General features: G+C 50.5%; 1 protein-coding gene across 1 annotated transcript in view; it reads right to left on the bottom strand.

The window, feature by feature from the left end:
* SOGA1 (suppressor of glucose, autophagy associated 1) overlaps positions 1 to 17009 on the bottom strand; it is a 78083-nt gene that overhangs the window by 48907 nt on the left and 12167 nt on the right. The window contains exon 2 of the mRNA XM_049779111.1: positions 7374 to 7598. Within this exon, the coding sequence (XP_049635068.1) occupies positions 7374 to 7571 (198 nt within the window). The 5' untranslated portion in view covers positions 7572 to 7598. The remainder of the gene's footprint in view (positions 1 to 7373; positions 7599 to 17009) is intronic.

The raw sequence follows: 17009 nt of genomic DNA, 5'->3' as shown, positions 1-17009 counted from the left end.
ATATCTGGGACTGGAGAGATAGTACAGGTTCTTTACATGAAACCAACCCCAGTTCAAACCATGATATCACATGATTCTCCTGAGCACTGCCAGGGTTGACTTTTGAGCACAAAGTCAGAAATAGCCACTGAGCATCATCAATTCAAAAAAGGATTATATTAAATATAAATATGTATGTCATTTTCCATGCTAACCATTGGATCATGCAAATACTAAGATATTCCTTGAGCACCACTGCGTGTGGCCCAAAAAAGAAAATGCTGGGGCCGAAGAGATAGCATGATGGTAGGGCGTTTGCCTTACATCCAGAAGGACAGTGGTTCGAATCCCAGCATCCCATATAGTCCCCGTACCTGCCAGGGGTGATTTCTGAGTGCAGAGTCAGGAATAACCCCTGAGCACTGCCGGGTGTGACCCAAAAAAGAAAAAAAAAAAAAAAGAAAAGAAAATGCTGACATATCTAAAATAAACACAAAAGGCTGGGAATTAAACCCACAGCTTTCCATGTGCCAAAAAAAGTGTTCCACCTCTGAGTGACTTCCCTGGCCCTGACCCTACACCCCAGTAATACCCAGTAATGCTAAATGTACCATCACATTCATTGCCGTACATCTGTGCTGAATTTAGTGCCTCTGCTCAACACCCCACAATCTCAGTGGAGTTTGGGGTTAGTGTCTTTGCGGGAGGGATTCTCTCCTAGGCCTGTTTCCTGTCCCAACTATAAGGCTGTTATGTCACCCTCATGAGAACCAAAATGGTCAGAACTTCATTTATTCATTCATCCTGAGAAGAGGGAAAGGGGGGTAGGCAGAGACCAAGGCCAATGGCCATGACTGGACTCCTGGACCTATACTACTGCAAGGCAGGGTCTGGCCCACGAAAGGCACCAAGCAAACTCTGTTTACAGGAGCACACACGTATCTAAGGCCCCAACAGGGAAAAGGGTAGGCGAGGAAGGATAAATGAGATGGAAGCTGGGCACTACTCCTTCCCTGCTCTGCCTGAGAAAGCTCCCACCCTGCCCACTGCCCCATTGTCCAGAGAGAGCTGTCTCCCTGGAAATAAACTCCCCCAACTCTGCTTCCCAGGCTTCATCCATCTAGACCTACCCCAAGGAAGCAAAAGTCATAATCTGCGTGCTGGGCTGGAGCCCCTGGGACTTCATTCCCACTGGCTCTCTGCTGCCAAGGAATACCTCATCTCAAGAAAGCTGATTCCAGGCAGCTCGCAGAGTTCCAATCTGCACAAAAGAGCTCTTGGTTCAAACTCCCACAGCCCTGGACCAACTGACTCCCACATACCAGGACAAGCAGGCACAGAGCAAGAGATCCTCAGCCCCAGCGAGACAGAGGCCTTCCTTCCCCCACAGCTGCAATCAGGGTTATTCTGGAATTCTCCTGGTTACTTTCCCTGGCACTCACCACAAGCCTTTCATGGTCTCAGAAAGTGCTTTGGTTCTCTACCCATTCATAAGACTCTGAAACTCTGAAAGGAGCCGTGACCTGCAGGTTCACACATCTCAAAAGCTCCAGAACAGAGGTTTGAAATTCAGTGGGTAAACTCTAGCTCTTCCGGTCATCCTTACTCCCTTTGCAAACCCAGGGCCTCACACATGCAAACACAGAAAGTGCTCTGCCACTGAGCTTTGTGTTTCATTTTGTATTTTTTGGAGGGGCAGAGGTGCTCAAACACCACATCCAGTTAAGCTCACTTCTCTTTAACCCCCTAATATTTATCACCAAGCCTCTTCATAATTTTTTAAAAACTGTATTTTGGAAGCCGATGTGATAGCACAGTGGTAGGGTGTTTGCCTTGCACGTGGCTGACCCAGGATGGACCTCAGTTTGATCCCCAGGGTCCCATATGGTCCCCCAAGCCTGCCAGGAATGCATAGCCAGGAGTAACCCCTGAGCATCACCGGGTGTGGCCCAAAAACCAAAAAAAGAAAAAACCTGTAATATTAGAGAAGGGGAGATAGTACAGTGAGTAGGGCTCTCTCACCTTGTACATGGCTAACCTGGTTCAATCCCCTATCCCCTATTTAATTCATCGAGTTCTACCAAGAGCAATCCCAGAGTGAAGAGCCAGGAATAACCCCTGAGCATCCCTGAGTATGATCTGAAAACCAAAAAATAGATAATATAAGATTAATAATACACTATAATTTGATTTGGTTTTCAAGCTATACCCAGTGGTAATTGGTGGCTACTCCTATCTCAGGGTGGGGAGATGGTGGCGCCAGGGACCAACTCTGACACTCCTGCATGTGCTTCAGCTCAATAAGCTATAAATTTGTACATGTATGAGAAAAAAAACTCAGGGCCTTATGCAAGCTAGACATTTGCTCTATCACTGAGCCACCTGTCCAGCCCCTCAATTCTAGAGTCTTGTTCTCCTTCTGTCTGCCGCTGGGCCTGGGTCGGAAGACACACTATGCTAATACCAAGAGTTCAGTATTCCGAGTAAGACCGTCAGGACTCCCCTTATCCACTGCTCACAGTGGGCCTCCTTGTTCATCTGAATCTCTCCCAACATTCCTATAACCTTCAAGTTAAGGGGTCCTGGGAGACCTCAGAAGGCAAAAAAAGTTGCATCTTTGGTACACCAGGATAATTCACCAGCCACAGCCGAGGGGATGATTTGCAGTGCTGGGCCTGACTCCTGACACAGCAGCCCAGCCAGCTGCTTCCTGTCTGCCGTGACCGCAGTGCTGTCCCTCCCCATAGCTTTGAATACTCAGGGTGGGGACAGGAATGCTCATGAAGAAGCAGCCCTGAGCCAGGCAGAGGCTTAAGTGGCTATGTCCTACCAGGAGCCTTGAGAGGGCAATTGGTCACACATATTTTGTAGCTGAGGAACCTGAGGCTCACAGAAGAGAGAAATCTGTTTGAATCCCCAAGAAATTGAACTCAAAGTCAGAGCTTCTTTACTTTTGTTTGTACAAAAGGAAAGAGTGTGTGTGTGTGTAACTCAAAGCCAGAGCTTCTGCTTTTGTTTGTACAAAAGGAGAGAGAGAGAGAGAGAGAGAGAGAGAGAGAGAGAGAGAGAGAGAGAGAGAGAGAGAGAGAGAGAGAGAGAGAGAATCCATCCTTCAACCTCCCCTAGGAAACCCTTCAGGTGCAAATTCTCAACTCATATTTTTGATCCTGAGCCTAAGGACTGGTCTAAACAACTGCACCTGACAAGCGATCCTAGATTTCCATTTCCCACATTCCACTCAGAAGACACTATTCTGAGTTCTGAGCAGCACAGCTCCACAGCCAACATTGACTGGCTCCTGACACCCAAGCACCCCAAGCTTAAACAGTTTCGTTTATGGGGAAGGTGGAGGCTTGGGCCACACCAGTAGTGCTCTGGAGCTACTCACAGCAGGCTTGAGGGACCATTAAGTGATGCCTGGGGTTGAATCCAGTGCCTTTCCCCCATCCTATCTCTCTCTGACCCCTTGAGTGGTCTCATGTTATCATCACAAAATCTTCACAGCAGGAGACTCATCTATCTCCCTTTCCACAAGGGAATACAAGAAGACCAGACATGTGTGGGCACTCACCCAAAATCACCCAGCCAGCAGGTCTCTGCTCCTGCTGTGCCCTTGACTGGCTGGGAATGGGCATACCACCAACACTACCACCACCCACCACAGCCCCACCACCACCCTGCCCCCTGCCCTGCAGTGTCCTGAGCAGAGTGTGAGCTGGGATCTGCAGCGGTCAGGGAGGTGGGAAAATAGGGGAGGGGCAGGAGAAAATGTGAGTGTACATATGAATATGTCTCTCTGTTGTCTATGTGTGGTGAACTGAGTGTCCATGCATGAATGTGTGCATATGAGCAAATGTGTGTGTATGTGAGTGAATGTGTTTGTGTATGTGATTTGTTTTTGTGTTTTTGTTTTTTTGTTTTAGGGCCACACCCGACAGCCCTTAAGGGTTCCTCCTGGCTCTGTGCTCAGAAATTGCTTCTGGCAACCGGGGGACCACATGGGATGCTGGGGATGAAAACCAGGTCCCTCCTAGGTTGACCGCGTGCAAAGCAAAAGCCTTACTGCTGTGGTATTGCTCCAGTCCCTTTGTTTGCTTTGTTGTGTGTGTGTGTGTGTGTGTGTGTGTGTGTGTGTGTGTGTGTGTGTGAAGCTGCAGAGGAACCAGGATCTGAGATCCATTGTGTGTGTGTGTGTGTGTGTGTGTGTGTGTGTGTGTGTGTGTGTGTGTGTGTGTGTGTGTGTGTGTGTGTGTGTGTGTGTGTGTGTGAAGCTGCAGAGGAACCAGGATCTGAGATCCATTCCAGGTGCTCTCACCATTCCCTACCTGCTCCATAAACCACAGGAGCTGCAAAAGCCCTGAAAATGGGGCTGGTCTGAGCCTTGCTAGCAACGGAAAGGAAATCTGAGACACTAAGAGGGGAGAGCACCCAGGGCTTGAGCCAAGGGGCAGGCAGTTTTCAGCCCCGCAGGGAAATGAGCCTGCGGGAGGATGCCTCCAACCAGAGACGAGGGGCGTGTGGGGCGGGGCCTCCAGCCCGGCCAGCTGCAGGAGCGGGGAGGAGCTCAGTTTTCCAGCTGCAGGAGGGAGGCGGGAGAGGAGGGAGGGAAGGGCCACCTAGACGCTGATTGGTTCGTTCAAATCCCAACAGAGGGGCTGCTCCCCTCTGCCCAACTCTCTTCTTTCTCTCTGACACACCCACCCCAGCTGCCCTTAGTTCACACACCCTAGCAGTTGAATACAGCCTCTATCTCCTACAAGCCAAAGGCATTGGATTAGTCTGACACTAGGGCTTTTCCTCACTGTCCATGTCCATCCTAATCCGGACTGAAATGTGAGTCTGAACCACAAGTCAGGAACATCTCTCTGAGGCAGGGGTGTGCTTCAGAGGTGAAGACACCAACTTTTTGTGTCCTCCTCAGATTTCTCCCAACCCCAGTGTGAAGGAGAAAGGACACACCTCAGCCTGTGAGGGACACAAATGAGCTCATGACTCGCACCCAGACTGGAAAGAGCTCCTTTTCCTCCAGCCTTGTCCTGCTCAGACCAAGTACAGCCCTTGAGGAGAGACCCCTGGTTGTGGGCTGTGCCAGGTAGCCCAGCCCTCACACTGGTCACACAGTCCGTCACATAGCTGAGCTCTGGGAGCAGGTGCTAAGCCAGGTCTCCCCCAGCCTGGAGTGCAAGGCTAGGAGACCGGACAGAGGAGGTGTCGTGTTAGCTGAGTGTCATCACAAGAGCCTGGACAGGCCCTTTCTCTCCTGAGCCTTAGGGACCTTGTCCAGAAAACGGGACTATTAATTATAAAGCTAAAATGAGGAGGCACACAGTGGTATCCAGGGAGCAGGGCCACTCAGTCCAACAGTGTGTCCTTGAAGGTATGGTGCCCAGGCCTGGGGCCACAAGGGTTCCCAGGAAGTGTTTAGGGCTTACTCCTGGCTCTACACTAAGAGATCATTCCTAGTAGTGCTCAGGGGGCCACAAGGGGTACTGGGAATCAAACCTAGGTCACCCTCATGCAAGTATCCTACCTACTATAGTATCTCTCAGGCCCCCAGATAACATTCTTACATTCTTTTTTTTGTTTTTTGGGTCACACCCGACTACACTCAGAAATTGCTCCTGGCAGGCTTGGGTGATCACATGGGATGCCGGGATTCAAACCACCGTCCTTCTGCATGCAAGGCAAACGCCCCGCCTCCATGCCATCTCTCCGGCCCAAACATTCTTTTTTTTTTTTTTTTTTTTTTTTTTTGTGGTTTTTGGGCCACACCCGGTAATGCTCAGGTGTTACTCCTGGCTATGCGCTCAGAAGTTGCTCCTGGCTTGGGGGACCATATGGGACACCGGGGGATCGAACCGCGGTCTGTCCAAGGCTAGCGCAGGCAAGGCAGGCACCTTACCTTTAGCGCCACCGCCCGGCCCATGGCCCCAACATTCTTACATTCTTATAGTCACATCTACAGGAATCCCATCTATGTACTTTATTAATATTCTGTTTTGCTTTTGAAACCAAACTTAGTGGTGCTGAGGAGCTTCTCCTAGTGTGCCTCGGGGAATCATGTGATGCCAGAGTCCACCCCAGGCCTTCTACAGGCAAAGTCTGTGCCCAGCCCATTGAGCAGGGTTCCTCAAACTATGGTCCGAGGGCCACAGCGGCCCTCTAAGGACATTTATCTGGCCTGACAGGTTTTTTTGTTCTGTTCTGTTTTGTTTTTTGGCCATACCCTGAGGCACTCGAGTTACTCCCGGCTTTGCACTCAGAAATTACTTCTGGCAGGCTCAGAGGCCCATATCATAAGGCATGCCAGGGATCAAACGTGGCTGAGCCACCTGCAAATCAAACGCCCTACCCTCTGTGCTATCGCTCCGGCACCTTTCTCTGGGTGTTTTTGCTGCCACAGCCAGTCCTGCTTAACAGCCGACTTGTCCTGAGCTGCAGTGTACATGTGTGGAATGTGCACCGTACTTGCCAACTCCACTCCTTCTCTCTATCTCTTGACTCTTCCTCTCAGTCTTGGACAGGGGTCCTCAAACTACAGCCTAGTCTAATTCTTTTGTTTGTTTGTTTTTGGGCCACAACCAGTGGTGCTCAGGGGTTACTCCTGGCTGTCTGCTCAGAAATAGCTCCTGGCAGGCACGGGGGACCATATGGGACGCCGGGATTCGAACCAACCACCTTAGGTCCTGGGTCGGCTGCTTGCAAGGCAAGTGCCGTTGTGCTATCTCTCCGGCCCCAGCCGAGTCTATTTTTTTTTTTTTTGGTTTTTGGGCCACACCCGGTAACGCTCAGGGGTTACTCCTGGCTATGCGCTCAGAAGTTGCTCCTGGCTTGGGGGACCATATGGGACACCGGGGGATCGAACCGCGGTCCGTCCAAGGCTAGCGCAGGCAAGGCAAGCACCTTACCTTTAGCGCCACCGCCCGGCCCCAGCCGAGTCTATTTTTATTTGTTCTTTTTCATGGTTGTTTTTTAAACTATAGTCCAATGGTCTGAGGGACGATGAACTGGCCCCGTTTGAAAACCCCATTGAGTACGTATCTCTTGAGCATCTCTACCACCCCTCCATGATCCCACGAGGTCATTCTCAGAAAATCCTGTACTAGAGGAGCGGGTGTAGGACCTATATCACAGATGAATATAAGAAAAAGAACAGCACCTCAGCTCCCCTCCACCAACACCAGCCCTGGATGAAGCAGGAAGGTGGTGCCCAGGGGCGGCAGCTATGAATGGGTCCAGAGAACTTCCATTGTAGCCACCCTGCATCCTGCCTGTAGATGGTCCCTGGGCTCAGTAGAGCCTTGGGGAGAGGTGGCTTAACATGCACAGGAACCCAGCTGAGTTCCTACTATCCAACAAGTGGAGGAGGAGGGTGCAGGGCAGCCGGTGCTCACCTTGACATCCTGCTCCAGGCCACGGATGAGCTCGCCGTCCACCTGGCCCGTCTGCGCGGCGCGGAGACTGCGGCGCTCCGCCTTGCGCAGCCGGTACTGTAAGATCCGGCAGGTCTTGCTGGCCTGGTCCAGCTGCTGCCTCAGCTCCTGCAGCTGGTATACATCCTCCTCCATGTAGACGTCCCGCATCTCCAGCATCTCTGCCCGCAGCTCCTCGATCTCATCCTGCACCAGGGAAGAAGGGACTGTCACATGGCTGTCCTCGGTCCCTGAGAACTGTGGGTACCAGGCTGATCCAGCCAGATCCCAGAATCTCTAAATATTACCTTATGGGGGATTGAACCCAGGTCAGCCACATGCAAGGCAATCACCCTACCTGCTGTACTATCGTTCTGGCCCCTCATATGCTTATATTTTCTTTCTTTTTGGGGAGGGCCACACCCAGCGTCATTCGGGGGTTATGCCTGGCTCTGAGCTCAGAAGTTGCTCCTGGCAGGTTCGGGGTACCATATGGGATGCCGAGAATCAAACCCGCTCCTCCCGGGTCAGCCGCATGCAAGGCAAATGCCTTACCACTGTGCTATCTCTCTGTCCCTGTATTTTCTTTTTGAGGGGAGAACTGGGAGCTTCCCCCCAGTAGTACTCAGGGATTAGAGGATCACTTCTGGGTATACTCAGCCCAGCTCTGTAGTCCTGATGGTTCAGTGTTCAAGGGATCATGCAAGAACTAGGATCAAACAACCCTGACTCCTACATTTGCACTCTAGCCTTTTGGGCTATTGACTCACTGACAAGCTTTGAGGCCTGAGGAAGGACCATAAACAAGGCAGGTGATGTCTAGAAGTCAAAGAGGGAGTGGATTCCTCCACACCTGGGATTCTCACCCATAAACTTGGGGACATAAACTTACCCCAGACCAGGGTTTGGGGGCCCATATGGCACCTCCTGTATGCAAAGCATACAGATAGAGATGAGCTATCTCCCCAGATCTGCTCTTGGGTTTGAAGAGATGATGCTGCAGGGCTGTGGGGAGTGACCTCACTTCCTCGGGACAGTTCCCAACATCTCTGTCACTGGCTTCCCCTTTGTCCACAAGAGCACAGCTGCAATTCTTTATGTAGCAATTTGTCTCCCTGAGAGATAGTGAGTGTACACAGGGCTGCCCCAAATCTAGTCTACTATATCCCCTGTTCCAGGCTTCACCCCTGAAGCATACCCCTTCCTTTCCCTAGACTTCCCACAAACATTCCCAGGATGAATGAGCATCTTTCTGGTTAGGGGCACAACTGCAAAGACCTGCCAATGGGAAATGGGAAATCAGCAAAGTCGGGGCAAGTGGGGAGAACACATGAGACAGCGGAACTGTGTCTAAGAACAAATGTGGGAACTGGGTTCTACATGGGGCACTCAACCATGGCCATGCACTGAAAAAAGAAACTGAGTCTTGGGGCCAGAGCAGTGGCGCAAGTGGTAAGGCCTCTGCCTTGCATACACTGACCTAGGACGAACCTCGGTTCAATCCTCCGGCATCCCTATAGTCCCCCAAACCAGAAGTGATTTCTGAGCACATAGCCAGGAGTAACCCCTGAGCATCACCGGGTGCGCCCCCCCCCAAAAAAAAGAAACTGAGTCCTGCAGAATGAATGGCTGTAAAAGGCCAGAAAGGAGGCAGAGAAAGGTCTTCAGGACCAGGAGGATGAGTCCAAGAAACACACCCTCGGTCACAGAAGGGATCCAGCATCAGCAAACTGGCTTCACCCACTTTCAGAGCCTCTCTCTCCAAAACAAACAAGCCAAGGAAACAGATGGTTTAGGTGCAAGGAGTGGGTATATGGGGAAAAGGGGAGAAAAGAAGGGAAGGAGGAAGGAAGCTGGAATGATAATACAGCAGGTAGGGTGTTGCCCTTCATGCAGTAAATTAGAGAAGTCTGAATTACAGAGGTTTGATCCTCAGGATCCCATTCCACCAGGAGTGATCCATGAGCGAAGAGCCAGGAGTAAACCCTAAATACTACCAGGTGTGGCCCAGAAATGGAAGGAAGGAAGGAAGGAAGGAAGGAAGGAAGGAAGGAAGGAAGGAAGGAAGGAAGGAAGGGAGGGAGGGAGGGAGGGAGGGAGGGAGGGAGGGAGGGAGGGAGGGAGGGAGGGAGGGAGGGAGAAGGCAAAGGAAGGAAAGGGAGGGGAGGAGGGAGGGAGGGAGGGAGGGAGAAGGCAAAGGAAGGAAAGGGAGGGGAGGGAAGGGAAGAGGAGGGAGAGGGAGGAAAGGGGAGGAGAGGGAGGAAAGGGGAGGAGAGGGAAGGAAGAGAGGTCCACAGAGTGCAGCCTCATAAAGGTGTGGAATATCTGGAGATGTCCAATGTTCTGAAGAGAATGAATAGCACAGGATAATGAAGGGCACTCTCCAGGCCAGTTTTTAGTATTAAAACTCATGGATTTGTTTGTTTTTTGCTTTATTTTATTTGTTTGCTTGTGTTTGGTTTTTGGGCCACACCTGGTGTGGTGGTGCTCAGGAGTTACTCTTGGCTCTGCCCCCAGGAATCACTCCTGTTGATGCTTAGGGGACCAAAAGGGATGCTGGGTCAGCCATATGCAAGGAAAACACCCTATAGTAGATAGGTAGATAGTAGAATAGTAGTACTATTGGTCCAGCCCCATGGGGCTTTTGTGCTTTTTTTTGGTTTGGTTTGATTTGATTTTTGGGCCATACAGCAGTGCTCAGTGTTTACACTTGACCCTGGCACCAAAATCACTCCTGAGTGATTTGGAGAACTCTATGTCAAAGCCAAGTTGGCTACATGCAAGGTAAATGCCCTACCCTCTGTGCTATTACTCTGGCCCTTGTGTGTGTGTTATGTGTGTGTGTGTGTGTGTGTGTGTCTGTCTGTCTGTTTGTCTGTCTGAGATGCTATTGCAGCCCTGGGCCTCATGCAAGAGGCACGTGTCCCCTCACGTGTCACCATCCTGGCCCCATCCTGGCTGTTTCTTCTCGACTCTGATGCAGGGATTATTTCTCAGACAGATAGAAACTCAGAAGAGGAAGAGACAAGGGCTCTTGCTGCCACCATACACTGGAGGAGTTACCACAGTGCTCAGTGCCCTTCTCCAAGGGTGGGTTCTCTGAGCCCCCAAAGGACATGCTCAGCCCAGACCCACAGCAGAGGCCTGGAATGCTCTGTGGGATCCCCCTGCCACCCCAATGTGCACCCTCACCACCCCACCCTCACGCCAGTAGACAGAACTAAAACTGGAAAAGAAGGAAGTGGGTCCAGCAAGGATCACAGGAGTTAAGAGAAAGGAGGAAGTGAAGAGCTGCCCTGCTGCCATTACATCTGGGATTAAGGAAGCAGAAAGGAAGCCGCTTTCAGGAAGCAGGAAGCAGGGCCCAAGGCAGCCGGAGTACAGCAAGGCTTGTGTGCAAATGCTGCAAGAACACCTCCTCCTTCCCTCTCCAGTCCCACCCACAGATCCAGAGAGGAGCTGGGGGTCTGGGTGGGTCCCAAGCTCAAGATTGGTCCACTGCTCTTGAGGCTGGAGGCAGAGTCAGAAGATGAGAAGCAGCATCAGTCAGCACTTGGGGCACAGCACACTGGAGTCAATGGGGAGACCACTTAGTGTTTTTCTTCTTTTTTTTTCCCTTTTTTTTTTTTAGTGGGGGGTTGGTTTTTGGGCCTCACCCTGCAGCACTCAGGGGTTACTCCTGGCAGGCTCAGGGGACCATATGGGGTGACAGGAATCGAACCTGGGTTCTTTCCAGGTCAGCCATGTGCCAGGCAAACGCCATACTACTGTGTTATCTATCACTCAGGCCCCAACTTAGTGTTTTTCTAGAACAGAATTTCTTTGTAATCACTATACAAGATCAAACACAATCCTAAAGACAATTTGGAAGATTCATAGAATGTGACCCACTCATGAGCCCTCAATCGGGTCCTGGATCGTGGCTGAGAGTTGGCCTAGGTCAGCCAGCCTGGCATTGCTATGGGCTTGTAGGAAATGCTCCTACCCCCGCCCCGGGTGCTCTATAGAATCAGGAACTCAGAGAACTGGTGCCCCCCCAAAGATGCTAATTGCCTTTCCTTGCCTTCCTCCTGCCAGGCTGAGAGCCTGGGACTAAGAGGGCTGGATTTTCAAGAGCTCCTCAGATTCAGCAGGGTTCCAGCCTGCTGCATTCAGGCTGGCCAGGGGCCCAGGGGCCTTGGGGACTTGTCCCAGCTGCCTACAGAATCGGCAGCCCCTCCTGGCACAAAAAAGGAAGAGGGCTGTCCACAAAGCCCAGCTTGTGGCCAGAGGGTGGGGTACTAGACAGAAGCCCCCAGTGACACGAAGGCCTGCACTGAGACAGAGCAGGGAAAGAGACAGCTGGGGGTAGGGGAGATAAGGAACCCTGCTTTCCTGGAGGGTTTCAAGCTTCTTTTTGGTGGTGGGCATACACATGGGGCAGTGTTCCGGGCTGACTTCTGGCTTTGTGTGGAAACCTATGTGATCAGCTACATGCAAGGCCAGCGCCCAACTCGTTGTACTAATACCCTGGAAGTTCTCAGACTCCACTAAAATTCCAGATCTCCAGGGGCACGTCAATCCTACAATCGCACCCCAGAAAGTACAGGGTGGGGAGAGAAGGATAGTCAGGAAGCAGCTGGGTGTGTGTGTGAGAGAGAGCATCTTGGGACTTTCAGACAGCTCAGGAGGGCAGGGGAAGAGGTCTTAGCAAGCCAACTGGAGGTTCATCTCGGAGGAGTATCTACTCCCTCCCACATAACAGGAAACCCCCAATTCATCCTCCAAAAGAGAAAGACCATGAGCCCCCATTGAGTGCGCTAGGAAAGATGCCAGCCTTATCCCCACCAGCTGCCGACCCCAGCCCACACCCCAATCAAGCCTGCTCCCCTTTCCACCCACTTCTCTTCTGTTTGCAGCTTAAACAGATTATTTAACCTTGTCTGAAAATGGAGTTGAGGAGGGGTGAGGGGAGATGAGGGGTTACTCAGCCCTTCCCTTTAGAGAGTTTATCCTACTCGGGTTGCAGAGGTGTTACCAGCTCACAGGAGAGAACTGGGCAAACAAAAACAAAAGCACAGCTCAGTGGGTTGTTTCCTTCCAGTCCTCACTGACTTCTGCATCAGGTAGGAGCCCCTTATTCCAAACATTCCCCCACTCCCTTTCCATTGGCCCCTGTCTTGCACTCTCTGTCCCCACATCCCACCCCCCCACCAGGTCTTTATGTCTTATAAGAATGCTCCCCTCGAGGGAACACTCAAAATTAGATGACAAGTGGGGGGGCCCTCAGTAAGATGCCCAAAGCTGCTGGAACAAAAAAGGCTCTGGGAGTCCAGGTGGGTACATTTGAGCTGTGTTATATATACAAAATATGCTGCTCAGGCACTCAGGCACTCATCTCCCTGCTGGGCTGACTCTTCATGATTTCCTTCCAGAACAATCCCTCTTGCCCAAGTCTGACTCAAACCTCCCATTGAACTCCATTCCTCTCTTAGGGTAACAACTTTAGGTTGCAACTGCTAGGTGTGGCTGGTAACAGGACCCTAGCATCATCCAGGACAGGACAAGACAGGGATCAGGACCCCAACCCTATGGGAGAACAAGGGAATGAAAAGGAGAGCGCAGCTCAGTTGTTATGCATGAGACCCAGGTTCTACCCTGAGCACACCACCAAAAAAAAAAAAAAATTAAGTGCACATGGATTATGTTCTGTGTGGACCAGTCAAGCCTTCCTGATGGCCACCTCATCCCCATCCCCACAAGTCAGGGAGAGCTTGGGCAGCTCCAGAGCTGGTCTCAGAACCCCAGGCTAAAGCCGAAATGGGCAGGATCCTCACACATCCCTATCCACCCTCGTCCGCAGTGCACCCCTGACCTAAACAGTGCCTGATCCCAAGGTCAGCCTGCAGGAAACAGCCTCTGAGAGGCAGACCCGCTCCCTGAGATGGATTGGTTCCCAGGGATCCTGGGGGAATTGGCCAGGAAGAGTCTTAGTCCAGGCGGGACTCGAGGGCCAAACATGAGCTCACTCGACTGCTAATAATAGCGAGAGCTTGTCCCCAAGCCCAGGGCTCCAGCGTTTACAAAGACATTCAAGCTGAACTTCCTGGGTCCCTGCAGAACCTCAGGGCTGAGCAGGACAGGGATGGCCAGATCTGATCCAACAAAAAAGCTCGGTTGACCCCAAGAATCTTCAGTGTGCAGACTTCTAGCTCCTCTGTCTTCCCCAGAACTCAGAGTCCATGAACTGAGTAAGAAGGCGGAAAAGTCACATCCTTATTTTCTCCATCCTCCGATTAAAATGCGGATTTCCTTCTATTCTGGACAAACTACAGTTGGATGAGCAGTACTACCTGTGACTTTGCGACTTAGGGAAAACACAGATATTTTCATTTCCCAGTATAACAGTAGTTGCAGATGTCATAATATTGTTTGCTCTAATCAGCAATTGGAAATTACAGTGGTTAATAGACCTAACACCTGTCAACAGCATTGGCATATTACTGTATGATCATTAAAAAACATTGTAACATGGGGCCAGAGAGATAGCATGGAGGTAAGGCGTTTGCCTTTCATGCAGAAGGTCATCGGTTCGAATCCTGGCATCCCATACGGTCCCCCATGCCTGTCAGGAGCAATTTCTGAGCATAGAGCCAGGAGTAACCCCTGAGCGATGCTAGGTGTGACCCAAAAACGAAAAAAAGAAAACAATAACACATTGTAACAACTAGAACTCAATATATTTTATTCCATTTGCATGGTTTTGGTTTTTTCTTTGGTGTTTTTTTTTTTGCGGGGGGTGTCACACCTGGCAGTGCTCAGGGTTTACTCCTGGCTCCATGCTCAGAAATTGCTCCTGGCAGGCACAGGGGACCATATGGAATGCCAGGATTCGAACCGATGATCTTCTGCATGAAAGGCAAACACCTTACCTCCATGCTATGTCTCCGGCCCCAATATAGGTGTTATTAAAGGTATCATTTCTTTTTTTTTGCATGGGTTGACTTTTTGTGGTGCCTAGGACCAAGGCCAAGACCTCACATATGTAAGGCAAGTATTTAAAGCTGAGTCACCTCTCCAACCCTGTATTTTACCTTGTTTTTGTTCTATATTTTATGGTCAGACCTGGCTGTGCTCAGGAATCACTTTGGCGGTGCTCAGGGAGGTTGAACTAAGGTTATCTGGGTGAATGGTAGTGCTCAGGGGAGTTGAACCTAGGTTATCTGGTAAAAGGCAAACAACTTTACCCCTTTACTATTTCTCCAGTTCTATATTAAAGAAAAAAACATTAAACACATTCAATTCTAGGGGGAGTTAGAGAGATCATCTAATGAGTAAATGCCAGAGCATTCCATATGGTCTCCAAGCTCCACCATGAGTGAGACCTGAGCACAAACAAGTTTGACTCAAAACTTAAAAAAAAATAATAATGGGGGTCAGAGAGATAGCATAGCGGTAGGGTGTTTGCCTTGCTAGCAGCTGACCAGAACTTATGTTGGTTAGAATCCCGGCGTCCCATATGGTCCCCTGTGCCTGCCAGGAGCAATTTCTGAGCGCAGAGCCAGGTGTAACCTCTAAGTGCCACTAGGCGTGGCCAAAAATAAAATAAAAAAGGGGGGGGGGCGGAGATAGCATGGAGGTAGCACGTTTGCCTTGCATGCAGAAGGATGGTGGTTTGAATCCCAGCACCCCATATGGTCCCCCGAGCCTGCCAGGGGCAATTTCTGAGCATAGAGCCAGGAGTAACCCCCTGAGCACTACCAGGTGTGACCCAAAAACCAAAATAAATAAATAAAAACAAACAAACCAAAAAAAAGAACTCTGGGGCCAGAGTGACAGAAGAGCAGATAAGGCTCTTGCCTTACACTTGACAGATGTGGGTTTGATCCCTGTCACCTCATATGGTCCTTGAGCCAGCCGGGGTGATCTTTGAGTGCAGAGCCCTGAGCACTGATGAGTATGACCACAAACAAAAATTAATGAACAAAAATTAAACCACGTTGCTCCCCTGCTTATAATCCCTCTATGACCACCAAAATATGGAACAATGAGCCTCTTCTTCAACTGGTTAGAGATAAACTGTAGCAAGGGCTACATAATGGACCACTACTAGGCAAAATAAGGGACTGCTGATACCAGCAACACTTGGATGAAGTCCAAAGGCATCAGGCCCAGCAAAAGAGGCCAGCCTGCACATTATCCATTCTAGGTACAGAAAACAGATCGGTCAGAGCTGGGGTAGCAAGGAAGAACTGATTACAAAGGAGTGCAGTGGATTCAGTGGGAATAATAGAACTGTTCCAGACTTCTGGGGCAAGCGGTAGAGGCGGGGGTTAGGTAGGGCCACACCAGGCTGTGTTCAGGTGTTCCTGTTTTCCCAGATCTGCACACAGGGAGATTCTGGTAGACTCAGAGGAACCATATGGGGTGCAGGGTCTACTACAAGCAAGGCAAGCACCCTACCCACTGTACTATATGGCCTGAACGGTTCTATACATTTTGTGTGTTTATGTAAGTCTTTTTAGGCCACCCCCAGCAGTGTGCAGGGATTTCTCCAGACTGGTTTGGGGACCCTGTGGGATGCTGGGGATCGAACCTGGGTTTTGGTTATGGACAAGGCAAATGCCATACCTGTTGTATTATCACTCTGTATCCACCCAATATTTTACTTTTTAAAAAATCTTTTTAAAGAGAAAGTTTGAGGTACAGTGCTTGTATTATACCTGATTTTAGGGCTCTGGGCACCAAACAGTTGCAGGGATGACGGGGGTTGAACAAAGCATGCATACTATGAGTCCTTTGGGCTGCTGCCTATCTTGAACCTTGATTGTGGCAGTAGCTAGGAGCTGCAAGTTTGTCTGTCCGAGGCATCTGACTGACTGAGAGTACCCTCCTAAAACCAGAACCAAGATTCATGGGCCAGAGAGATCAGTAAAAACTCTTTCTTGCATGCAGCTGACCCAGGTTCGATCTCTGGCACCCCATAGGGTCCTCCAAGGCCCACCAGGAATGACCCCAGAGCACAAAACCAAACCAAACCAGAAAAACCTGCTCACACATCCATCCTTCTCTCCCCAAGTGCCTCTTCTCCTTGACTGGGTTCCTGTCACTCAGGTTTTCTCCAGCTACTAGAAGGTTCCTCTCCTGTCACACCAGCAGCCTTTGCCCCTAGGTTCCCTCTGCCAGTATCTCCCTGCCCAATAGGCTCCCCCTCCAGCTTGCAGCTATTGCTTAACTGCTTAAATGCTGCCCCCTATAAAAAGGTTTTCAGGTCCCACTAGACCCACTGTATTCCATTGGTAGGTATCTTAGGGTACTGAGTTATTTATTTACTGGTCGATTTATTTGGGCAATGTTAGTCTCAAAAAATAAAATATGAGGGGCCGGGTAGGTGGCGCTGGAGGTAAGGTGTCTGCCTTGCAAGCGCTAGCCAAGGAAGGACCGTGGTTCGATCCCCCGGCGTCCCATATGGTCCCCCCCAAGCCAGGGGCGATTTCTGAGCACATAGCCAGGAGTAACACCTGAGCATCAACCGGGTGTGGCCCAAAAACCAAAAAAAAAAAAAAAAAAAATATGAGTTTAGAGGGGCCGGAGCGAAGGCACAGGCAGTAGGGCATTTGCCTTGCACGCTAACCTAGG

Source organism: Suncus etruscus, chromosome 9 (assembly GCF_024139225.1).
Source record: "Suncus etruscus isolate mSunEtr1 chromosome 9, mSunEtr1.pri.cur, whole genome shotgun sequence".
Lineage (NCBI taxonomy): Eukaryota > Metazoa > Chordata > Mammalia > Eulipotyphla > Soricidae > Suncus > Suncus etruscus.
Note: the sequence above shows the minus strand (reverse complement) of the source record. Positions and strands in the feature narration are given on the sequence as shown.